General features: G+C 45.0%; 1 protein-coding gene and 1 non-coding gene across 2 annotated transcripts in view; one reads left to right on the top strand and one right to left on the bottom strand.

Annotated features, from left to right (window-relative positions):
- CCDC149 (coiled-coil domain containing 149) overlaps nt 1-24,487 on the top strand; it is a 98,656-nt gene that overhangs the window by 9,672 nt on the left and 64,497 nt on the right. Inside the window, 1 exon segment of the mRNA XM_067735652.1 lies at nt 23,796-23,957. Within this exon segment, the coding sequence (XP_067591753.1) occupies nt 23,796-23,957 (162 nt within the window).
- Nucleotides 13,075-13,147, bottom strand: TRNAQ-CUG (transfer RNA glutamine (anticodon CUG)). Its single transcript has one exon. It is a non-coding gene; the product is annotated as a tRNA-Gln (tRNA).

Below are 24,487 nucleotides of genomic sequence, written 5' to 3'. Positions count from 1 at the left end.
AACGTTTCTTACCCACTGCCTGGTTTTCCACCAATAAAACCATAGCGGGGCTTTGGGTGCCTCCTGGCAGAGGACTTTGCTTAGTTGAGAGTCTGCCTCTCTTTCTGGTCCTTCAGGTAAAAGGGCACCGGTGGTAGGGGACACCTGGTCCCCAAGGAACACAAACCTTTGGCAGATTTTTTATTTTGAAGTCTTCTCATCTTCATTTCACTTCTTCTAGGCTACTCTGTTTCCATTACCTTATGGTATTTTTATTGTAATGAACATCTTACATTTGTTCAAAATATCATATCTTCTTCAAGCCAATATACCTTCTATATGACTAGCCTATTAAACTACCTTAAAAAAGATACTTCACCAGGACCTCTTACTCAGAAGCCTTCAGTGGCTCCCCATTACTGGGTATTCAAGGCCTGCCCCAAGCTGGCCTATCTTTCTAGCCTTACGCCTCGTTTTCCCTCATAAATTGGTTGTTCCAGCCAAACTGATCTGTTCCGCATTCTGACTTCTACTTTATTATCCTGACCTCATCTGGGTGGGCCTTCCACTTCTTCCCTGACCACAGCCTTCACCAGTCCTTCAAGATGGAATAGACACCAACATCCTTCATAAAATCATCCATGACCACCCAAGCTTGAAGTGAGCTCTTCCTCCTGTTGCCTTATGTAGTGTAGCTTACAAACCACTCATGTAGAATTTACATGCTCCCTGAGAAAGGAAAGGACCTTCTCTTTGTGTGGATCTTAACTCCTACACAAATTAGTGAGCTCCTAAGGGGAGGGACCATGACCACCTGTGTTGGGGTAGGAGACAGGAGTTCTAGAATGATGAGGCTTCGCGCTATGACTCAAGAGGTGCAGGACCTGAGTGAGGATACTGAGAGAACATCCCCCAAATGACCTAGTTCTGGCCCATTTGCAGGGCCTCGACTTTGATTTCACATTCTCATTTATGGGAAGAGAATCTTGGACGTGCCTGCCCACCTATAGTTTACTAGTGACAGACACAGAGGTGGGGGGTCAGTGATGTCAGGATGGATCCATCACTGTGATAGGTTGGTCGGTTGGCGTAAAAGAAGAATGAGGCACAGCCCGGAGGTATTTCAGTGGGACAGGTGGATAGCAAAGAAGAAGGTCAACTATGTTGTGTTGTGTTGTGTTGTGTTGCACACAACTACGTTGTATGCATAGCCTTGTGCTTTGCAAGGAAGTTCATTTGGATTGGGGGATTGAGGAAGGTTCTTGATGACGGTAGCACTTGGGCCAGGAAGGTTAGGCAGGACTTCTGCAAGTGGAAATGTAAAGGAAAGGTGTTCTAGGCAGAAGGAATGGAGATAGCAAAAGTGCATAGATGGCAAAATACAGGGCTTGTTTGGGAAATCCCAGATGTGTTTCTGTGATTGGAGACACACAGTGGGGCATCAGCTGATGATTGTTAGGCTGACCTTGAATGCCCGGTTAGCTGTCTAGAGAGTGCTGGGGTCCTGAGTGGCCTTCATTCTAGAGGCAACTCAAAGGGCATGACTGTACGCTTTGAACAGGGAGAAGCTGCCTGGGGATGAGGGCTGAGCAGGACCCAGGAGGCCCCCTGTACCTGCACCTGTCCCTCTGTGCCCTTGTCCTCCTCCACTCTCAACCCGCCTGAGCCTGCCTTCCACCCCACGTTTACTCCTGAAAATGCTCTTGCCAAGGCCGCCCAAGACCAGCCTCCTACTTGCCACATACGGCAGTCTTTCTTCAGTCCTCTACCTACTTGACACCTGGCTGTGCAGCCTCTGACGCTCCGCCGTTCTCCCCCTACACGCTGGGCTTTGCATCCCTCCACAGGGCTACTGGACGTGTCCCCCAGGCACCTCGCACTCGGCGTGCCCTGAACTGAATTTACCCTCCCTCTGTCTTCAGCCCTTCCCATCTCTCTTCCCTTCTTCTATCCCATAGTGAATGACATCACTGTGGAATCTGCCTTGATTCTTCTTCCCAACTTACCCCACACCCATCTAATTATCTACAAAGACCCATATTTTCTGCTTTGGTACAAGTCCTTAATAAGGGCTCTGTGTCACCTTTCCTACTATGCCACCATGGCCCAGGTTCTCATCCACTCTTCCCAGAATATCTGCATAAAGACCCTCTAAGATCTTCTTTATTCCCTGCAGTTACTTGAGTTGTCATTCCAAGCGCTGAAATGATTTACCACTCCTTTGCCTAAAGCCCCCGATGGCTTTCCAGGGCCCGCAGAGTGAAAGCCATTCCTCAGGTGGCCTCCAAGGGCCTGCTCTCTCCTCATCTTCAGTAACTCCTCTGTACCCCTTATGCTACCGCCTCCCTCACGCTCTATAGAATTCCTGTTACCAGATCATTCCGTACCGTGAGACATCTCTAAGCCTTTGCTTGTGTCCAAAGATGATCTCCTACTCACACTTCACAGCCCAGCTCAGATGTCATAGCCTCCACTTGGGTTTCCTACCTTTTGTGGGTCTCAAGAGATCGGGACGTGGATGGTATATTTCAGTTGGGAAGCCAGCGTGAGCAGGTATGGCAACTGGGGTTCCTGAGGATGAGGGGCCTTCAGAGGGGTGGGAGGTCACCAGTGTCTAGCACAGTGCCTGGCACATGATCCTTGGCAGGCACTCGTGGAAGAAAGGAAGGGAAGGAGGGGAGGAATGAAGAGAAGGAAACAAGGAAGGAAAAACGGTTCACCTCGTCATTTTCAACATTCTCTTTGAAGCCAGCCCTACTCACCTGCCAGTGTGCCCCACTTCCAACGTCTCCCTGGGCTGACCATGGCTGTGAAGGAGCATGAGTGTCCACATGGCCTGGCAGATGCCTGGTGTCCCGGGCAGCTTCCGGGTGTCCCGGGCAGCTTCCTTTCTCAGGCAGCAGTGGGTTATGTAAGTCATCAAGCCCCACCACTACATAGCTACACGGTCTTGGCCAAATCACCTTACTTGTCCAGACCTCAGTTTCTCTGGACTTTGTACAATGAAGAAAACAATACCTGCCTTGTGTCTCTCATCTAAGATGAGGATAAAGTGAGATGATGTACGTGAAAGTGTGTTTTAAAGTCCCCCACCCTCTACCGCTGAGGGGGTGGTCCTGCCCTTGCCTAGGCTTTAGGAAGAGGCTTCCCAGGGCTTCAGGGATGGTTCATCCGAGGGAGGTGATGTGTCAGCTGCCGCTGTCAACATGATGCCATTGAAAATTCATATTGATGAAGTGCAGATTGACGTACCTGCTTGCTCTGCCGTCTGTAGACCCCACGACCAAGGAGATATTGGAGGTGGCAGCGATGGGACTCCCTTTTATTTAAGCCAGTTCCAATTTGCTTTTTAATTTGCTCCAGACTGGTGAATGCTGTCAGGGTCAATCTGTAACCTTTTCTGCTTTCCCAACAGTCTCCAGCTTTGCCAGACCTTCTAATGTGTTTGCAGACTGCTCGATCAATTCCTGGGCAACTTCCATCCCATGGCCTCTTCTGCGCTCACCTTGTTCACCTTGTGACTTTGCACCCTTCTCACTCTCCCTCAGTCCAGTCTCCTGCTGACCACTTTACCTTCCTCATTTGTTGCAGTTTTGAATAAGCCTCGTATTCAGCCGATTTCGGTGCCCGAGACCCAGCACTTGCTCACAAAGAGCCAGCAGTCAGCTCCCCACCCTGGATTCTTGCAGGTGCCTCCTCATCAGCCTCCCTGCCTCCTGCATCTCTTTCTGCCTTTCCTTCCAGTCCATCCCTGCCTGGTCAAGGGTCTGGGAGCAGGACCGTGATCCTGACCTTCCTCGCTCAAAGCCCTCCACGGCCCTGTTGGCTCTGCCTTTGGCTCGGACTCCACTGTCATCTAAGACCTTTCTTACTTTCATCCAAACCAAACATTCCAGCCTTATTTTGCGTTTCTCCTTTTCACATGTCCCGTATTCCTGGCAAACAGAACCACTTTGGGGGTCTTTGCTGGAAGCCTGTGTTTCCATGCACCTGGCCTTTGCTCAGGCTGTGCCCTCTGCCAGGAACTCTTGTTCTCTCACTTCTCCTCACCCTTCTTTCAAGGTTTCGTCATGACCACCTTGACCCCCAACGGAAAGGTCTCCTGCCTTCTGCAATCCCAAGCGTCTAGACACACCTCTGTGACCAGCGTCTGCCGGGTTGCCTCACATTGGAATTATTTATGTATGTCTTGCCTCCAGCCTGGAGTTACTCAACGCAGGATGGGTACATTCATTTTTTAAATTTCCCACTGTGCCCAGAACAATGTGCTGCATGTAATGAACAAACGTAAAAGAGACGACAACCCCACTGGATTCTCAGCTAATACTTGAATTGAAAAACTGCTGAATTAAAACAAGGACATCTTTTTTTTTTGGTCAGAACAATATTCTTATCTCTTTTTCTCCCCCCAAGTCCCCTTATCTCCATTTGATCTTACAGGCCTTCTGACTCTCAAAATACAGATTGTGATCTTTTAAAGGTAGTTAAGTCAAATCTCCTTTTAATAAGCTCTAAGGGATTTATGAATTTACTAGAAGTCAAGTCCCTCCCACTCTCCCTCCCACCTTCCCTTCTTTTCCTTCCTTTCTTTCAAACTAGAATTTTATTCTATCAGATATATTGCTTGAAAAGAGTCAGGCAGAAGCTGCGGGTGGGAAATCATTTGGTTATAAAGAGCTACTTTCTGTATTGGACTCTGACCTGTACTATAGTGTGTCTGAACAGATGCCAGCCTTTAACTCTGCTCTGGACTAGAATTTAAGTTTGTTCCAAGGTTATTTGCCACCCACGGTTGACTCTCATGCAAAGAAAGTGTGCGATTATTTTTTTTTTTTGGTCCCTATGGCCATCTTCTCATCATGAGCTGTAACAAATAAAAATAATTCCTTACACTTGCCTTCCCTCCACTGATATCTAAGAGAATTAACTATGTCCCAGGCACTTTGCTAAAAGTTGGGGTACAAAAAATGCAACACGATGTTGTCACCCTCCTCTGTATTCCTTAATCAATGTCTTATAACTACTTTACCAGTTAGCATGAGCAGGGGGTAGGGTCTTTATAGATGAAGAGATGGAAATTCAGAGTGTTTACGAAATATTCAGAAATTCAGAGTCCTTTTTTATGGTCACTCAAAAAGAAGCAAGTGTGTGGAGCTAGGCTTTTAAACTTGAAGGTTAGAAGGTTTTCCCTCTGGGAGCCTTGGGTTCAGACCCTCTGTACACTCACGTCAGCTGACCTAGCTCTAAACCTAAAAACCTGAGCTGAAAAAGAGGCTTTTTGGGTCTGGTTCCAGACTCCTGCCATGACTTCAATTTCAGTTGGAAGTTGAGCAAAAGTGGTGTCAGGAGACCTGCAGTCGTAACCACATCCCGAAGGACGGGCAGGACACCACCTCTGTGCTGTGGGTGGAAGGCAGGTGTGCCAGGTGACCCAGCCCTGTCCAAGCACTGGCTCCGTGGAAGTGAGGGGCTCCAGCCTTCCACCCCTGCCTGTTCACCCCCATCACAGAGTGTCCTCATCGCAGCAGCGAGTCCCTGCCCTTGATGGCCTGAATCTGTGAACGAGGAAAGGTTGGGGAAGAAAACTGAGTGGCTGAAGGTATTATTGATGCCTAGAGATGATAAAACCTTGAGTCGTGGTGGATGTAACTTGAAATATCCAAGTAATCTCGAGTTCACTGCACCCCTCCACGCCAGATTTGGAAAATATAGATATGTGCTATGGGGGCTCACCATTTGTCAGGGATCCAGGCACCTTCTGTCTCTCTACTCTATCACTCCATTCCAAGAGTGAGTACTGCCTATGTTTTCTTCTAGAAGTGTTGTGGTTTCAGGTCTTATACTTAAGTCTTTAATCCATTTTGAATTTATTTTGCATATGGTGAGAGGAAGTAGTCCAGTTTGATTCTTTTGCATGCAGTTGTCCAGTTTCCCCAACACCATTTATTGAACAGGCTGTCTTTTCTCCATTGTAAATTCTTGCCTCCTTTATTATAGATTAACTGTCCATATAAGTGTGGGTTCATTTCTGAGCTGTCTGTTCTGTTCCATTGACCTATGTGTCTGTTTTTGTGCCAGTACCATATAGTTTTGATGATGTAGCTTTGTACTATAGTTTGAAATCACCTTTGTTCTTTCTCAAGATTGTTTTGGCTATTCAGGGTCTTTTGTGTTTCCATACAAATTTTAGAATTGTCTTAGTTCTGTGAAAAATGCCATTAGTATTTTGGTAGGGCTTACATTGAATCTGTAGATTGCTTTGGGTAGTATAGTCATTTTAACAGTGTTAATTCTTCCAATCCATGAACATAGTCTATCTTTCCATCCATTTGTGTTGTCTTCAATTTCTTTCATCAGTGTCTTACAGGTTTCCAAGTACAGGTTTTTTTTACCTCCTTATTTAGATTTATTCCCAGCTATTTTATTAGTTTTGATGGGATTGCAAATGGGATTGCTTTATTAATTTCCTTCTGAAATTTCCTCAATATCAGTTGTTTGGCATATCAGTATATTATTTAGGATTAATTTTAATGTAATAGAAATAACAGTGGTTTAAATAAGATAGAATTATCTGTATTTCTCACTCACATTGTTGAAGGTCAGAGGGAACAAAAAGTGCCCACTGAATTGAGAAGGCATCTGGAGACCAAAAAAAAAATGAGGCAAACAGCTCCATACAGTCAATGGATCAGTTTATTATAGGGTAATTTACTCACAGGGTGGGATGAGTTAGGGGACAATGATCTGGAAGCATTCACAGCTGCACGTGCACTGCGTAGGGGCCATGGGGACAGTTTTATAGTTAAAGGGGTATTGGGTTAGGTGCTGGGAAACAGGACGTGCATTTCTAAGTCAAGATTCATGAATGAGTAACTAGTCTCGTGGGCACAAGGAATACGTCAGTGAAGGTTTTCATCATTGTTTGGGGACTAACAGAGCATAGAGGCCACCTGGTCCTAATGATTATTAAACAATATCTATTAACTATCAATACAAAGCCCTTGATGACAAAGAAGTGACTTACTGCACAGTACAGTCCTGGTAGGGTCAGCAAAAGGGCAGGAGAAACTTTAAGGGCCCAAGATTGCCTCAGTTATGCTAACAGCCATACACACACATGTACAATAAATTTGGAGGTAGACAGTTTGGGCTGATATGGCAGCTCACTGTTTGTCAGGGATCCAGGCACCTTCCATTTCTCTGCTCTACTGCTCCATTCCAAGAGTGAGGTTTTCTATCTTGTGGACCATATATTTCAGGATGAGGAAGACATGCAAGAGTGTACCTCTCCCCTTAAGGCAGCAGTCCCCAACGTTTTTTGGCACCAGGGACTGGTTTCGTGGAAGACAGTTTTTCCACGGACAGGGTTGGGGGGAGGATGGGTAGCAGCAGATGAAGCTTCGCTTGCTCGCCCAACACTCACCTCCTGCTCTGCAGTCCGGTTCCTAACAGGTGCGGACCGGTACAGGGGTTGGGGACCCCTCCCTTAAGGAAACTTCCCAGAAGTCCCAAAGGTCACTTCTGCTTCCATCTTACTGACCAGCACTTTATATGTATATAGGGGATCATAGTAGTACCTACCTTGTAGGGTCTCATGGTGAGGACGAATGAGCTAATGTGTGTAAAGTGCCTGGTGCACCGTCACTGATAGAGGAGGGTCTGCCCTCTGTGTTTGACTGACGCTTCCATGGTCATATCTGGGTCTCCAGATCAGGGTCTTCCTCAGCATATCCACTGTCCTCCATATACTTTTAGGTCTCTCTGCCTCTGAAATGTCATCGCCTTTTGGAGCGGTCAGCCCGATCATATATTTAGCAATTAGCAATTTGTTGCTGCTGTCTGTGGTGATGCTGTGATTATCACTGAATTTTCTTTAGTGAAAGAGAAATGCCCAAACTTGGATATTACCTGCATCAGTGATGTCTGTGCATCCTTCTCCAAGGAATATTTTGAGTGTCAGGTCTTAATTCTGTACTAGGAGAAGAGTAATCACTTTATTGTCATTTAAATGCTATCCTGAGGAACGATGATGACAGAGGTAGTGGTGTTGGTGGACCAACTGACTGTCAAGGAAAGCAAGTACAATTATACCCAATACTGCCTTGTGGTCCATTGGTGATTTGTAGCTAGTGAGGATTTTGCCATCTTCCCTGAAAGCCATAATTAACTCAGGTCGCCCACGGGAGCCTTTCACTAACATAATCAACTCATTTGCACAGTTATCAGCCAGAGAAACAGACCTGGACAGAGTCCCCGCCTTAAGAAGCATTTACAATTTAGTCTGGTCTCTGAGATCTCTGGTGATTCGACTCACCAGGATCGCACACCCATCCGTGTTCCAGAGTGAAGCTCCACCTCACTTTTTGCTGTGGGGCTGAGTTCTGAGCTGACAGTTCTTGGGGAGGAAAATTTCTCACTAATCAGTACTGCCTGGAGTTGGTGGAAAGGAAGTAAGAACAACAAAGATGAAGTTACTTTGAAGGAGCAAATTAACGGCTTTCAGAAAAATGTGAGCAAGGTGTAGAGAGGGGAAAAAACAGCTCCGAGACACATGCTTCAGCTGGGGACACCTTCATCCTGTAGGCGGAAATCTGGGCCCAAGTGGCCCTTTAGCAATGACTCCACGGTTCTCATCCAGAAAGAACTGCTGGGGGAGCTTAATGAACACGACTGGTTGAAATCTCGGCAGATGGTGGTAAGAGCTCTATTTACTTGGATAATTAAAATGGTGACGGATTTGCATGGCTGATTTCAAGATCTCTAGTTTGCAGATGACTGCCTTCTGGGGCAGACGGGGATGGAACACCTCCTTGCTTTAGAGCATCTGCACCTGACTCAAGTATCAGAGAGAAGGGAGCCAGGGAATAGTCCCACAGAACGCACCATCTTGAGCTGACTCTTCATCTTGAGTCCTCTGGCCCTCTTATGGAACTATTCATCCCAGCAGGGAGCTAATATTTTTCAGAGAGGCAAGGTCTGCTGACAAACTTAGGAGTGGAGATTGTTTTCTTTCTTTGAATAGGGCAGACACAGTTCTCTTGATTCTTTTGATACTGTGATAATAAGATTGATGCCCTTAGACTTTATTGAGTGCTTTTTTTTTCTTTTTAACATGCATTGCCTTATAAAATCCTTAGAGTGTTCTGTAAGAGAGGCAGTGCACTGCAACAGAAAGGACATGGGGCAGACTTGTGTTCAAATCCCACCTTTGTCACTTACAGGCTGCACGCCTTTTTTTTACCCTCTTAGAGCCTCAGATTCTGTATGTGTAAAAGAGGGTAATGACATCTACCTTTTGGAGTTGTGATAAGGATTAATGATCTATATATGTGAAATGATGACTCATCTTTGGGCACTGAGTAGCTTCCATAAATGATGGTGGTTATTGATATCATCATTTATAAAAGAGGAAACTGAAGCGCAGAGAGTGGGTGCGGGGCTTCCCATGGCCCAGTGGTAGGTGATGGCAGTGAAACCCACATTTCAGTTCTAAATCCCACGTGCCAAATTGTTTCTATTAATGGCTCCTTTGTCTGTATCTCCCGAATTCCCTCTTGTTAAAGGATGGTCCAGGAATCAATTCTGGTTCTGCAAATGCCACCAGTTAGTCCTCTCAGCACCTCATATATAAAGTGAAGACATGGCCACAGGCCCCTCTGCTCCTGGTGTTTCGGGGCAGAGCTGAGAGGTTAAGAGCTGATAGATATACAAGGCGGCGCCTTATTGGGGAGTGTTAGGGTTTTTTATGATTTCTTTTTTGAGACAAGGGGAAGGAGAGCCACAGCATTTTTACAGTTTTGACAGGCAGTTTGACCGAAGTGTTGTCCATGCTTTGCTGGCTTTTTGCTGCCACCCAGCCCACAGGGGGAGCCTTCTGCAACTGAATCGAATTATTATCATATAATGACGTAACCAGCGAATCTATCATTACATTCCATATGTGACTGTTATATGTTATAATGGGTCATTGCATATGTGGGAGTTGGTGACGTGGGCTGTCACCTTCATGCAGCATATCCCAGGCTCTTGGCAACCTGGATGGAAAAGGGAGAGCCTCAGATGCACAGGTAGTTTTTGTGCTCTATCCTGAACACCCAGTCTCTGAAACGAACCAGAGTTGCACGCTCCACCCTCAGCATCTCGGCCCAAGGCAAGGTCGGATCAGCCTAGCACAGGGGAGAGAGCAAATTCACTCCAGGCAAGGGATGATTTTTAAAAACATATGCTCTCTTCAGCAAATGGGAAGGGGTTTCCTAGCCCACGTACAGCCAACTATAAGGAAACCCAATCTTCTTCCCTTGCTTTTTTCTCATCTTTATCGGCCTGAAAAGAATAAGAATACACTCTTTGGAGAGTGAGAAGATGGGTAGAGGGAGGAAAGGAGAAATAACAGGAGTGAAAGGATTGAAATAGATATTCAGGCAAACCTTCTTACTCAAAACTGCAGTTAACCAAGACTGTCAGTGAATTTCACATACCCCCCAGCTACAGTGGTTCACATTATAAACTCTTCCAATTACCTGAAATCTCACTTAACTTAAATTTCAGCACATCCCCTGGGGCATTCAAATAATCAAAGTTTGCCTGTCGAAAGTAATACCAGAGAGGGGAAACTGCCGTGGTGACTCTGAGAAAGGTAAATCATAAAAAAAAAAAAAAAAGAAAAAAAGTCTTCTTAGAGAAGAGCATTAGAATCATTAGGTTACAAACTTGAAATTGCTGAAATGTTATCTAAAAATCACAGAAGCGAATGCAGATTTAGAAGAAGGCTGTGGACTACTCAGGGAGCTGTACAATTGGAGACAGGAGATAGGCATGGACAGGAAAGGCTCACACGAAGGCACCAGCGGGTTAGCGGTGCGTGGCTGGGATCGCCGCAGCTGGAGGACTTCAGCCAAGTGGACATCAGCGTATGGTGGGCCCCAAATGGCATGTACGCTGTAGATGCCCAAACTTGGTCTGGTGGAGTTATAAGTATACACACGTGTATCTGCAGGTCACAGTCCTATATTCTATCTAGAGCAGTGATTCTGCAAGACTTCGAACAATAAAGGTGGTGAATGGAGTATATGCCCAGATGATGTAGGGAAGTGCTCATTTGAAGTGATAAAAATGAGGTTAAATACAAACACCATTTTGCTAATTCTATAGGAGCTATCCTGTGCCCTCTCCATACACATCGAGTTTATATAAAACTGGACGTTTTTCCCCCAAACATGGTGCTAAAATGGAATTTAGAGATTTAAGCTTAATAAAAATTGGTGGCTATCTTGCTAAAAATATATATTATAAATATCTATAAATAAATTTATAGATAATATGTATATAAATATTTTTCAGCTTCATGGAAACTGAAATTCATTTATTTCTCAGATACTGTGTGGGTATTCACTCTGGGTCAGGAGCTGTGCTTGGCTTTGGAGATGCAAAGGTGAATGAGTTGGCTGCAAAGAGACCTCAGTCTGTGGGGAGGCAGGTGGGTGGGCAGGTGACAGTGATGCAGCGTGTGATACTCTAATCAAGGTGTACCCAGAATGCCGTGTGGCCGCCAGCTCTTACTCTGCCTGGGAATGGCAGAGGGCTTCCCAGTCAGGGGCTTGTGAGCTGGGTCCAGGAGCTGACAAGAAAAGAGAGAGGTTAGGGAGAGCGAGTTTGGGGTAGCAGTAAGTGGGCCTTGATAGAAACATAGTGGGCGGGAAAAGTCAGGGAATTGGATTTCAGCCAGACATTGAAGGGCTTTTGTTTGCCACTCTCCTTAATGGAGATTTTTTTTTTTTTTTTTTTTTTTCCCCAGTACGCGGGCCTCTCACTGTTGTGGCCTCTCCCGTTGCGGAGCACAGGCTCCGGACACACAGGCTCAGTGGCCATGGCTCACGGGCCCAGCCGCTCCGCAGCATGTGGGATCCTCCCGGACCAGGGCACGAACCCGTGTCCTCAATGGAGATATTTTTAAAGAAGAGTGGCAGGTCCCAGTTATGGTTTTCAAAGGGACTGGTACCTGGACTAGACAGGTAGGCAGACAAATGATGGTCCCAGCTAGCGATCACTGAGCAGCACAGAGTAGGGGTTCCAGGAATGGAGGGAGTAGCTTTTTGAGGTTGGAGCAGGTCTGTTGATTGTTGAATACTGTTTACCTAGCGCTACTTAGTGGATGGGGGAGGAGGTATCCCTGAATGGGGGAGAGAGGGTAGGGTAGGAAGAGGAAAGTAACAGTAGAAAGCAGAGGGGGACCAGGGGAGGAAATACCTCTCAGACTAAGAGTGTGTGCTGTTGAGAAGTTTCTAAGTTATTCCTGAACATGAACCCTTCAGCCACATGTGTTTATCGTCACGCTGAGAAGCCTTTCTGGATTAGCAAGCCATGTTCTTGCAGCAGTTAATGAGAGCTAGCCTGATCCCATCAGTAAAAGCCGCCAAGGCCCACGAGTCATTGTTTGACAGAGAGGGTCACTTGGCGGAGAGGTCCCCTCCCTGACGCCCAGGCTACCTTCATCTCTCTCAGCCGTTATCTGGTTGTAAAGCCATCCAAATAGTAATGTAGTATGTCAGATAGTCCTGTAATTATTATGATCTTCCTTGTAGCAATTATGACTTGCTTTATTGCAGATAACAGTAAATGGGTAGATAAAAGCCACTCAGTGGTGAAAACAGTGGGTTTGGGTTCTTGAGAAGCACAAGGCTACCTTCAGGTGTCTGCACGTGGGCATGAGTTAACATCGACAAATGAGTGATAAGCTCTGCTTTAAAAATATAATTGAAATGCAATTCAAAAGAGATCTGTTTTTGAGAGGATAATGAAAACATTTCATGATATCTAGTATACATGCCAAAAACTGGGCATTATTTTACCAAGTTTATTCCATTCACGTTTCACTGATTACCCATTGTACTCGGTGGTGTCTTCTTTATTCTCCTTTCTCCAATTGGTAGGTGTATATACCCCACTGGAGCCATGTAAACTTCACCACTGTATCTGTGTTTCTGTGTATGATGAGTAGAGGCTCAGAGGTTAGTTCAACTAAAACTTGCTATTAAATGCTCACCATTTTTTTTTTTTTTTTTTTTTTTGCTCCCCACGAGGCTTGTAGGATCTTAGTTCCCTGACCAGGAATTGAACCCGGGCCCTCGGCAGTCAGAGTGCCGAGTCCTAACCACTGGGCCACCAAGGACTTCCCTAAATGCCCACCACTTCTTTTCCACCCTTTATTCATGAAGCACTGGAAGGGGAGCCTTAGCAAGGTTGAGAAATAAGCTCAATAGGATGGATCTACCTAGGTGTATGGTCAGGCCACTCAAGATGGCTGTTCTCTTGCTCCCTGTGCATCCCCTGCCCAGCCAGTGCCTGCTTCACCTACACCCTCCTCGTAGGACTGACCTTCCTACACACTTGCCCCAGGTCCCAGCCAGTGATTGTTCTTATCAAAGGAGTGGTGAGGGATGTGCTCCTCTGCTGGTTTCCCTGGTAACCGATGAGCCAACCTGACATCAGTTCCCCCTGTAACTGGCAATCTCCCCCTTCCCCCTCGGAGCGAAGCCTGCCGCCAAGTCCTGCCTGCCAGCTGCTGCGCACAGGGTGTCGCTCCAGGACCTTGCTTCAGATGTGTGAGCTCCTGCATCCATTAAACCACTGATGTCTCTGTTGCTGACTCCGGGTTCTTTCTTTGGTCTTATGGGCCTGCGGGGAGCAGCCCAACACTAGGTTATCGTGGTGAACATTTGCTGTTTTCTCACTTCCCGGCATTCATTTGTCTTTCTCAACAGCACCCCAGTTTGGATGGCATTACCACTGGGTATAATCTGGAGGGACAGGTTGGAGGGATACAGTCTGGGTGTCCTGTCCCCCAGGCACAGGATGGCACGTGATCAGCATTAGGCCAGTTGGAGAAACACTTGAGCAGAGAGACAAGGAATCTGAAACATAACGGAGTTCATCTCTACCCCATTCAGTAGCCTCTAACCCAAGCTTTCTTGCACTGAGACCTGGTGGTTCCTGGTCCTGCCTCCAGAATCACCTCAGTGCCCACCTGTTTCTAGGTCTACTTCTCTGTCTTCCTGCCAATTCTGTGAGTTCCAGTATCCTTCCAACATGTTCCCATGAGAGAGTGTGAGTTACTGTTGCCTACAACCGAAGGATCCTAACAGATACATGCAGAGAACGGTCTGCTCGGCTACTGATTACCTTTGTGATGAAGGATAAATTGACCTCTTTGAGAGCCTCAGTGTCCTCAGCTCAAAATGGGGCTAATCAAACAACCCATTTCACAGGGTTAAATAGGATGTTTCAAATAGAGCGTCTGGCACAATTTGGAAAATAGTAATGTTCACTAAATAGCGGCTGCCCCACTTACTCTTACCATCAAATAAAGGTCGTCTTCTCATTATTATTACTCCTAACAGTGTCTAGCACATAGAAGACATTCAAAAAGATACTAATTTGTTTTCTCCCTCCCCTCTCCTGAAAACAAACCCTCCTTTTCCAGGGGAGAGAAGAGTGCAAGTATCCCTGGTCTGTACACTACACATGAACTTGACAAGCTGAATTACACCTTAACTGTAGAGCAAAAATGGAGACCTAAGGAGAACCCAGTGTGTATCCCTTGGTCCCACCCGAGTGACCACAAAGTGCTGCATTTGCCTGTTCAGCTGAGCCCTTTGGAGTGTGGTTGGGCACCCACTCGCCCACTGATGTGATTCTGATGCCAGCTGCTGAGGCTGAGGCTAAACCCATGAGTGCATCTGGTTGCCCGGGTAGCACCCTGCCTGTCCATATTGCATTAGACAAGGTGATAGCAGGCCCCGCATTAAGAAACAGCAAAGCCGGTGCGTTCTTTGTAGGCCCGAGAGTTTGGATCAAAACGCAGGATCCAGAGTTGTGTCTACACAGGGGACCCTGAACCTCAAATCCTTTCCCTCCCCTTGTGAGCTTGGCAACCAATTCTACCCAAGCTGTATAGTCCAAGATAATTTCCACCACATGATGTCAGGATGAAACTGTCTTCCTAAAAGGATTCTTAGTGTCACTCCCTTCTTCAGAAACCCTCGGGGCTCCTGCTTGCTGACAGAATAAAATCTGTACTGCTCAGCAACACTTCCAGGCCCTTTCTGACCCAGCCACCATCTATCTCTCCTTCTAGCTTTATCTCACACAGCTTTTATTCCCACCCCTCCACCGAAGCCAGCCCAGCGCGTTGCTCGTTGCTTGCTGTTCTGACAATATGTCTTCCTACTTCTCACCTTTGTGCTTTGCTGTGGCTCTTTCCCTGCCAGCAGTATTGTTTTCTCATCACCACTAACTGTCACAACTCCGTCTATCCCCAAACAAAACACATCCTTCTACCTATTCTTTGGAATCCATTTCAAATGTTCACATCTTGCTCCAACTCTTTGAGTACCTTCTTTGCCAAGCTATGATCACTTGCCTCGTGATAGAAATAGTAGTAATAACAATGAATGTGGATACAGCACTTACTATTTTAAATGTTTCACATATGCAAATTCTTTTAATTCTCACATCTGCCCTGTGAAGATACTATAATTATACGCATTTAATAAATGGGGAAACTGAGGCATGGAGAGGCTAAGTAATTGATAGCTAGTGAGTGGCAAAGCCAAGATTTGAACTCAGGCATTCCAGCTCTTTCTGCCATGCTCCCAACCATTACGCTAAACTCCTTTTCTCTGTGTTCTGGGAGCTTTGTTTTCATCTCTTTATAGAACTTAACATACTATAGTTAGTAAGTATTCATGAATGATCATTTGGCCCCTTACTATCATCTATTATTATCTATTTTATTGTAATAATTATTATGACTATAAAAAAGTACCAGGTACCCTTGTAAGTTTATAGACATTATGTCTCCCCAGCCAGGAATGTGTACCTCAACTTGGTAATGTGAAAATTGTGCTGAACTTGGAATGAGAAGAGTCCTCAGTTTAGGTTTTAACTCTGGGGCGTACTAGCCAGCCTTGGATAAGTCAGTTCACCATTCTGAGTCCCAGTTTCCTCATCTGTAGAATGAGGGGCCTGACTTAGATCATTCCTGAGGTCTTCACTAGCTGTGAGTTTGAGAATCTGTAAAATGGGTACCATACCACGTGTGTCACAGGTATGTTGAAGATGTAGTAAGATTGAATTTTGTCATTCACCAGCTATGCACTATGTGCTGTTTTCAGCACTGGGGATCTGGGATGAAACAGCACAATTCTTGCTGCCATGGAGTGGGACATGTTGAAAGTAAATCAATAATTAGTTATGTGTAACTCAAGGTCAAGTAATAAGTGCTGTGAAGGAAGGTAACACAGTATAAGGGGATTGAGAGTCTGCGTGGTGGCAGAGCTTCCTGAGAAGGAGACATTACAACAGAGATTTGAACGAATCCAGGGAGGAAGCCACACAACCTAAGCAGAGGGAAGTGCAAAGGTCCTGAGGTTGGAATTGGCTTGATGTGGTCAAAGCTAGCAAGGAGGCTAGTGAGGGTGGAGAGCAGTGAGCAAGGGAGAGTGGAAGGACTTTGGATTTTGCTTTAAAGGTGGTGGGAGGCCATGGGGGATTTTGAGCTACCACATGTTGCCATCATTTGAAAAGCATCTTTCTCGTCACTACTTGGAAAATAGACTGTAGGTGGGTAGAAGCAGGAGGTAGAAATAGGAGGCGAAGGCCACAGTCCAGTCAGGAGATAATGGTGGCTTGAAGGAGGGTGACAGTGGTAGAAGTGGGTGAGAAGTATTCGAATTCAATATGTCTTATGAAGGTAGTGCCCATAGGATTTGCTGATGAATTAAATGAGGGCTGGCAAAGAAAGAGAAGAGGCAAGGATGCTTCCAAGGTTTTCATGGAAAACCAAATATGGTGTGTACCACTTATTTACCAAGAGGGAAGTTTCGGGGCGGGGCAGGTCCGAGGGAATATCAAGGGTTCAGTTTAAGATGCCTCTGAGATGTTCAGATAGAGTTACACATTCATAGCAGAGCAAGAGGTACAGATGAGAGGTCTGAGCTGTGATATCAGTTTGGGTGAAATCAGCACAGAGATGAGAGTGTAAGTCATTGGACCGTATGAGATCACATTGTTGCAGGGCTGGGCAGGGGTAGAATTCGAGTTAGCCAAGAGGGCTAGGGCCTGAGTCACAACTTAGACAATTATGGGTTCAAGTGCTCTTTGAAAAATAAAGTGTCTCATGCCCGTGATTCAGCTGATGAAGACCCCAGTGTGGTGAACTGCCCATCAGCCGACACTCGGCTGGCCAGAGCACTTGGGACATGGAGTTGGCTGACCACTGAGCAGGACTCTAGGTGGCCTGTATCTCCTCAGCTGCTCCCCATGGAATATGATTGAAAAGGCCCCAGGAGGGCTGCCTGTCTTCCAAACAGGGTCTCAAAATACTATGAATTAAAATGCATTGCTTTCAGTTACACAATTATCTCCTAGAGTGTCTTGTTAAAAATATAGTTTGACCCAAGAGAGGTAATCTGTGGAATTGCTAATAATTTAATTGGTACCAATATAGAATACTAAAAACAGCCTGGAATTTGTAGTTAAGAGCCCTAGTTTGAGCTGACAGTTGTTAGCTTTTTGACTCTGGGAAAGACAATCTCAGCTATCTTGTCTGTAAAATGGGAAAAGCAGTTTTTGTCACACTTGTCATATAGTGTTGGCCATCGAACGAGAGAGTCTTTGGGAAAATGTTTTGTAAGTTTTAACTGCTGTAAAAATAATGCCTTTAATTTTGAGAACATTTCCAAAGCCAGATTTTAGCATAGTACGTTGGATTTCCAGCTCATGGTAATCTCAGTAAGGTGGGCAGAGCAGGTATTAATTAATCAGAATTGTGCTTCAATCCCAAAGAACTGGTTAATTATTTCTATTACATAATGGCTTTTATTCGGGTGCCTTTTATACCTACTCATCTCTCAAAACTCATTTCAAGCATCATCTCCTCTGTGTAGCTTTTCTTTCCTGCCCAATACCTACCCCCCAGCCCCCCTCTTGCCTCTCGTGGTGCCTTTTACTAACTATTTGTTGAATGAATGAATGAATAAATGTGCAAAGTGGCTTATTATAGAAGAGTCATTTCCAAACTTTTAAAATGGCAGTCCACCATAAATGTGTGAAAACATACATATATGTATGTTTATTCGTATACACGTACGCAAAAAGAAAAGTTTCAGGAAGCAATGCTTACCTTTACTGCATGGGATTCACGCTATTTTCTGTTCTTTATTTTTTAAAGAAAATGAGGGTTGCAACTGAATTGATTTCACCACCCAGACTAATGTATCGTGACCCACAATTTGGAAGACACTATTATGCAAGATGCTGGCAGCTGGGAACCTTGTTCTTTGCAATTGGGCAAGTCACTTGGGTTATCTGGGAGGTTTCTTTTCCACTCCAGCATTCATGCTAATTCTCAAGAATAAAGGCATTGTGAGGTGATGGGAATAGGCACGTAAGCACTGTGGCAGCTTGAACATTTACTGCATATAACACACTTTTGGTTTTTCCTGGCCTACATGAGGAAGTCAAAATCTAATAAATTCTTAGGTTTTGGACAATTGCTGCTTGAGAAAGATTTGATTTTAGTCACCAGTATGTCTTTGAGACTATACAGAGATTTGCAAGGGTGACTTTCAAATAATAGGCAGGTTCCATATCTGAAATCCTTGGGCCCCAGATATGTTTTAGAGGCAGGAGTTTTGGTGTCTGAAAGGAAATGTAATAAGTGTACTGTATATCGTGTATCAACCCCAGTAGAGTTCTGGGCAGCAACTGGAAATCAAACACATTGATTTGTCTTCAGCAAATGTATGAATATTCACAATCAGTGGCATAAATACAGTAAAAACCCTCACATAGGCTGAGGTCACTTACGGGATGCGAACACATTTTCAGTTTTCAAAACTTTGGGGGTTTCAGAAAAACCCATAGGAAATTGTGGAAGTTATATTTTGTTATCCAAGTATCATGTTTTTCCATTTCAAAATCCCCAGGACCATTTATCCCTTTAGGAGACCAAATGGTTGGCTCAGTGCCTAACACGTAGAAGGCACCCAGAAAATATTTGTTGAATGAATGATTGAGAGCAACTACAGCTTATAGAAAATTGTTAGGACCAAGCCACTTTTGAGAAAACAGCCTCTAGTTTTATCCCATGTCATTTAAGTGGATGGAAACCTTGTTGCCTCTACTTGGCTCCCTCAGGAGGAGCAGAGGGGAGAGATGCTCGTGGCTTCTTTGTTTATTTTTTCCTTCTTTCTTCAGGCCTTGCATCTAGTTTTGGAAGGGGGTGGGTCAAGAGATTCTAGGTATAAAAAGTAGTCAAATTTAAAATTCCCTTTTCTTAGCTTCCCTATGCTGAAAATACCAACTAGATGTAGTAACCAATTCCATGAATACTCTGGTTGTCTTTTCACTGAGTGCTTGGTTGGTCAGGAATTGGGGTTCCACAGGCTTGGCTGTACAAAAACCTGGGCTCGAATTCTAGCTCTGCCAAACCCTTGGCATATTACGTAAACTCTTTCAGTCTCACCTTCTCATTTAGAAAATGTACATGATAATAACACAGTAACCCCATTATGGTTTTGTGAGGATTAAGGAGATTATACATGGAAAGCATTTGCTGTACAACTTTCATTTTTGTTATTAATAGTAATAATAATAGTGCTAATGTTATTCCTCTTCATCATTGTGGTAACTCAATAGAAGCACAGAGCAGGGGCAGCTATGATCTCTATCAGCCTTCCTACCCTTACACTTTGCTATGGACTGTGTTAGTCAGGATGGGCTAAGTTATGCTCTGATAACAAACACCCCCAAAATCTTTGTACCTTAAAAGTACAAAAGTTTATTTCTGGATCACACAAATTTCTCTGTGGACCCAAATGACTCTTCAGGGCAGTTGTCTGCTGTGCCGGTTCCATGATCCAGGTTCTGCTGGTAGTTCATACCTTGACTCTTGAGAGCTTCTACCCTGGAAGTGACTCATGTTCCTTCCAGTCCCTCTCTATTGGATAAAGCAAGATACATGGCTCTGCCTTACTCCAAAGCAATGGGGAAGAATAGTCCTTCCGAGCACCTGCAAGGAAAGGAGAACTAGAAATACTGGAGAGGGGCACTAATGTTGACCCCTCAGACATTTAGCCTTTTCTCACGCTATTGTAAATTGTTATTGCAAACACAGCTTCAGCCCCAGCACCCTTTCCAACCAGGTGGCTGCCCTGAAGCCGCAGCTGTCTGGAGATTCTGGAACTGCCACTGCTGCAGGTGATATTTGGAAATCATTGAGCTGGCTCTGCCCTAGACAAGGCAGAGGAAGCAACTTCTAGGTGCTTGAAGTGAGTCATACCTCCTGGCCTGGAGCCCCTCCCTGCAGTGTTCTCCCCAGCATCCCAGTGATATTGGATGGGATGTTAAAATCATGGGTTCCTCAAGTTGGAGGGCACTCTGGGAGCCCCATTCATTTTCCAAGTGTGGAAACTGGGGCCCAGGCAGTGTGACTTTGTTTTGTTCCTTGCGTTCTGTGGCTTTCCCAGGGTCCCAACGGTTCATGATTAGCCCCTTGGTAGACTTATATCTGGACAGAGGCCTCCGGACTCTGCCTGGTGATTTTCTGCTGTGCACCCCCTCCATCGTCTATGCTTATTCATCCTCCTTTAGAAGCGGACACGTCCCAAGCGCAGTGACTTGGCTTGTCTCGCTTTCTCTTCTATTTCCGGTCCCTTCTAAGGCAGAGGCCGAGTCCATGCAACCGAGTCCATGCAACCGAGTCCAGCTGGTTGTCCAGAGCTGCCAACGGAAAAGGATCTTCAACACCTTTTTCTCTCTTTCCAGGCTTTTGCTTGTTTGTTTCCAGTTGGAGGGATAGAAAATGGGACAATTTCGCAGTTGCCACCACAGGGACTAAACTGTCACCATTTTAGAATAATAACAAGAAATTCCATCCCATTCTCTGCTAACACTCCCACTGCCCCCCCCCCCATACACATCCCAGAGTTTCTATTGATATTTTAATGAGACTCTGCATGTTTAGACTCTTTGGCCAGATGGTAAAATGTAGTCTGTGCTGTACTTGTTCAGACCCCTCTGTGCTCCGACAACCCTGGAATGGCTCTGAGACGGAGCCTTGCCCTGAGCTCCTGAGCTGCCACTGGCCTATCAGTCCCTCCAGACTATTTTAATTGTTTCTAACTTTTGAGACACCATGAAGCTGGAGGCCTCCAGGGCTTGGGTTTTCAAAGTATGGATGGAGTAAGAATCACCTGTGCCATGTGCTAACCGCAGATTTCTGAGCCAGCCACCAGAGATTCATGATTCAGGCAGTATGGGGGTGAGCTGAGGGTGAGTAGTCTGAGCTGGGACCCAGGAATCTGCATTTTCACAAGCATCCCAGGGTGATGTAGAGCAGGGCTCCTTGTGGATGCTGCCACGCGAGGGCGGCAGGACTACAGGGGAGGTGTCCCATCTTCAGCCAGAGCAGCGCCCCTTTGAGCTGTTTATAAATGAGGCTTCAGTCTAAGGTTTGTTCTGCTGATCAAAATAAATGACGCAGAATAACATTTTTGAAATTCGCTGTTCTAGACCACACTAAGCAAAAGAAAGAACAGTCCAGCAGTGGCTTTCTAAAGCCCGCCCTTTTCTTGGTGTGGCTTCATCTTCTATACAGAATCAGTTTCTTACCCTTTGATGGAGCTTATAATTGTCCTGTTTTCATGCCCTAAGGAGACCCGAAGAGCAGTGATGCTACTCCTCAAACCCCAGGTCACTGGGTCTTAGCAGAGGACTCTGTGCCTGTTCATCTGCCAGGTGTCTTAGACCCAGAGGGAATGGAGGCCTATTACTGCCCTTTAAGCAGCTTCCAAGGCCCTGTTTGGACCATGCCTTGGGAGAGAAACGGCTTCTCTCTTGGACCGTAAGAGATTGCAGTTCAAGGTCAGGGAACCTGAATTCTACTTTGCCCATAAGTGGTGACCCTTCCCTGGTCCCCTTCAGTAGACTGGATGTGATTCTAATCTTGCCTGCTGTCCTGTACAATGCCTCCACACTATTGCGATTTTCTTCCCCAAAGTTGGAAGACACGGAATATTTTTGAGGCCTTAGGTTTGGATCTGATACATTGAAGGGACAAAGGTGACTGTTTTTGTGCCACCAATGCCAATAGCACTGCCAACCGAGGCCGCTGATCACAGGCAGAGAACTGAAGGCACAAGGGCAGCTCTGTTAAACTGTGTGTAAATGGTATTTTTTCCTGTGAAATCTCAATACCTCCCTTAGGACATTGCAGTTCAGGTTTTTGGGCTACTCTCCTCTGATAGTTACTCGTTGGGGATTTTACTCTTGAGAAATCGCTGTGGCAACAGAACCGTTTGCCTCCACGAAGACGATGTCAAAGTGTTAAAATCCAGGATGTTTTAAGGCAGGATTCCAGCCTCATTACTGCCAGGAATAAGATTCATCCAAGGTGGAAGTGTCCTCTCTTAGAACTCAAATCCGTCTCAGAATGGCTTTTCTTTCCCCTTTGTTTTTGAAGCTAAGCAATTACTTTTTTTTTTTTTAAGGAAAAAAAATGTGCTAATGCACAAAACTCTCTTTTTCCCCTTTCATTTATTTGAAATTGAACTTGACAAAGTCAGTTCCAAGCAAGCACTATATATGAGTAATGCTTTTTGTCCATGAAAGAGCGTTGACTCAAATGGTATGGGAGTACTGATCCTGTCTCTGCTTTGTGTGAGTATCCGTAATGACAAAGTGCTCGTGTCAGAGTGTATAATGAAACTATAAATTGTTTTCGTGAATGCTCTGAATTTGGTCTTTTACGGGGCAAATTCAAAAGGTATTTAAGTTCCACATTTCACATATGTGAATAACACCAGATGGTACTATAGATCCAATAAAAGGACAGAATCCCAGTCGGGCTCACACTGGTGCGGGTGGTGGGTGATTGTCAGGTGAGGGTCGGTCGCAGTGTGGGGAGTGGGGAGATGGAGGAACGAAGATATCCCACAACTCTGAGGAAGAATTCCAGCAAGATACACCCAACTTTGGGGGGATAATTCAAAGTGTGACTAAAATACTTAGCTCATAAACTTGGTCTCTGGGTGGTGGGTGTCTGTATTGGAATCATAGGAGAAGGTGCACACCTCTGACCGAATTTATTGAACAAAAATTCTCAGGTGAGAAAATGTCTGCTGGGTTGCATGGGCAGGTACAATCTATTGCAGTAATTTATGGTTCAATTAAATTATCTTTCATTACATTTTTGGTACTTTTTTTTATTATAGAAGCCATATAGGTGTGTTCTATAACATTTAGAAAACACAGAAAAGTATAAAGGATAAAAAAAATGCAAATAATTTTGCTCCCAAGAGATAATTCTTAGTAGTATATACAATTTTTATTAAATCTTTCCGTGTTATATCATTTGGTAAAATTTTAATAGAACTTTACATCATCTTACCTGGATATCTAAATCCTTTTTTTTAAATAAAATTTTGGGTCCAACTATCCATTTATTTAGCTATCTGTGTAATTGTCAAAAAGGATTCTGCTTTTTAACTTATTTATCAATTATTTTTCCGGTCTCAGTTGGCCAAGGTTCATGAATGTCCAAGGTTTTGGTTCTGTCATGAGGGGACTATGTCGGGTGCAGTAGCAGCCTTTAGGCTCACATGTCATTGACTGACAAATGATTCTGGGTATACAATCTCTTAAAACAAAAAAGGCAACAAAACCGACTCTGCAGGGTGTGTGAACCCCAGCGCAGGTGAGAGGAGGGAGGCCTGTTGACGGTTCTGAGCAGTCGCCTGCCTGTGTTTGTTCTGCAGTACCTGGTGTGTAAAAGAAAGCTGGAGAGTAAGAAGGAAGCCCTGCTGATCCTTTCCAAGGAGCTGGACACATGCCAGCAGGAAAGGGACCAGTACAAACTCATGGCCAATCAGCTTCGAGAGCGCCACCAGTCCCTAAAGAAGAAGCACCGTGAGCTGATTGTACGTATTACGTCACGAAGAGTTCCAAAGTGGAAAAATTAAGACTTGAAAGTCTTCACTCTACTTCTTCCACGATCCAGTCCCACTTGCTAGTTGATAAGTACATGCTTCCGGATAATTGCTCCGGCGCCCGTGATCTTACACGCATATCTGAATGTGTCTGTGTGTGCCTATTTACTTAAAACTGTATGGAGGTGTTTTTTTTTTTTAAAGAGGATTTGTGTTATAAATCTGCACTAATACAGAAGCCACTAGCTGCATGTGGTTATTTAAATTTCATTTTGAATTAATTAGAATTAAATAAAATTGAACACGGTCTCACTTATCACATCTCATGCCCTCAATCGCCATGGGGGGCTGGTGGCTACCGTATGGGACTGTGTTGATATAGAACATTTCCATGGTGGCTGCTATATTGGACAGTTAGCTGTAGGACATGTCCCTCATTGCAGAGAGTTCTATTGGACAGCTTTATATAAATGTTGTTCTAAAACTTGCTCTTTTCGCTCAGCACTTTATTTTGGACATCT

The sequence above is a fragment of the Pseudorca crassidens genome, chromosome 4 (genome assembly GCF_039906515.1).
Source record: "Pseudorca crassidens isolate mPseCra1 chromosome 4, mPseCra1.hap1, whole genome shotgun sequence".
Classification (NCBI taxonomy): domain Eukaryota; kingdom Metazoa; phylum Chordata; class Mammalia; order Artiodactyla; family Delphinidae; genus Pseudorca; species Pseudorca crassidens.
The sequence above is the reverse complement of the archived record's forward strand: the minus strand, read 5'-3'. Positions and strand labels throughout refer to the sequence as shown.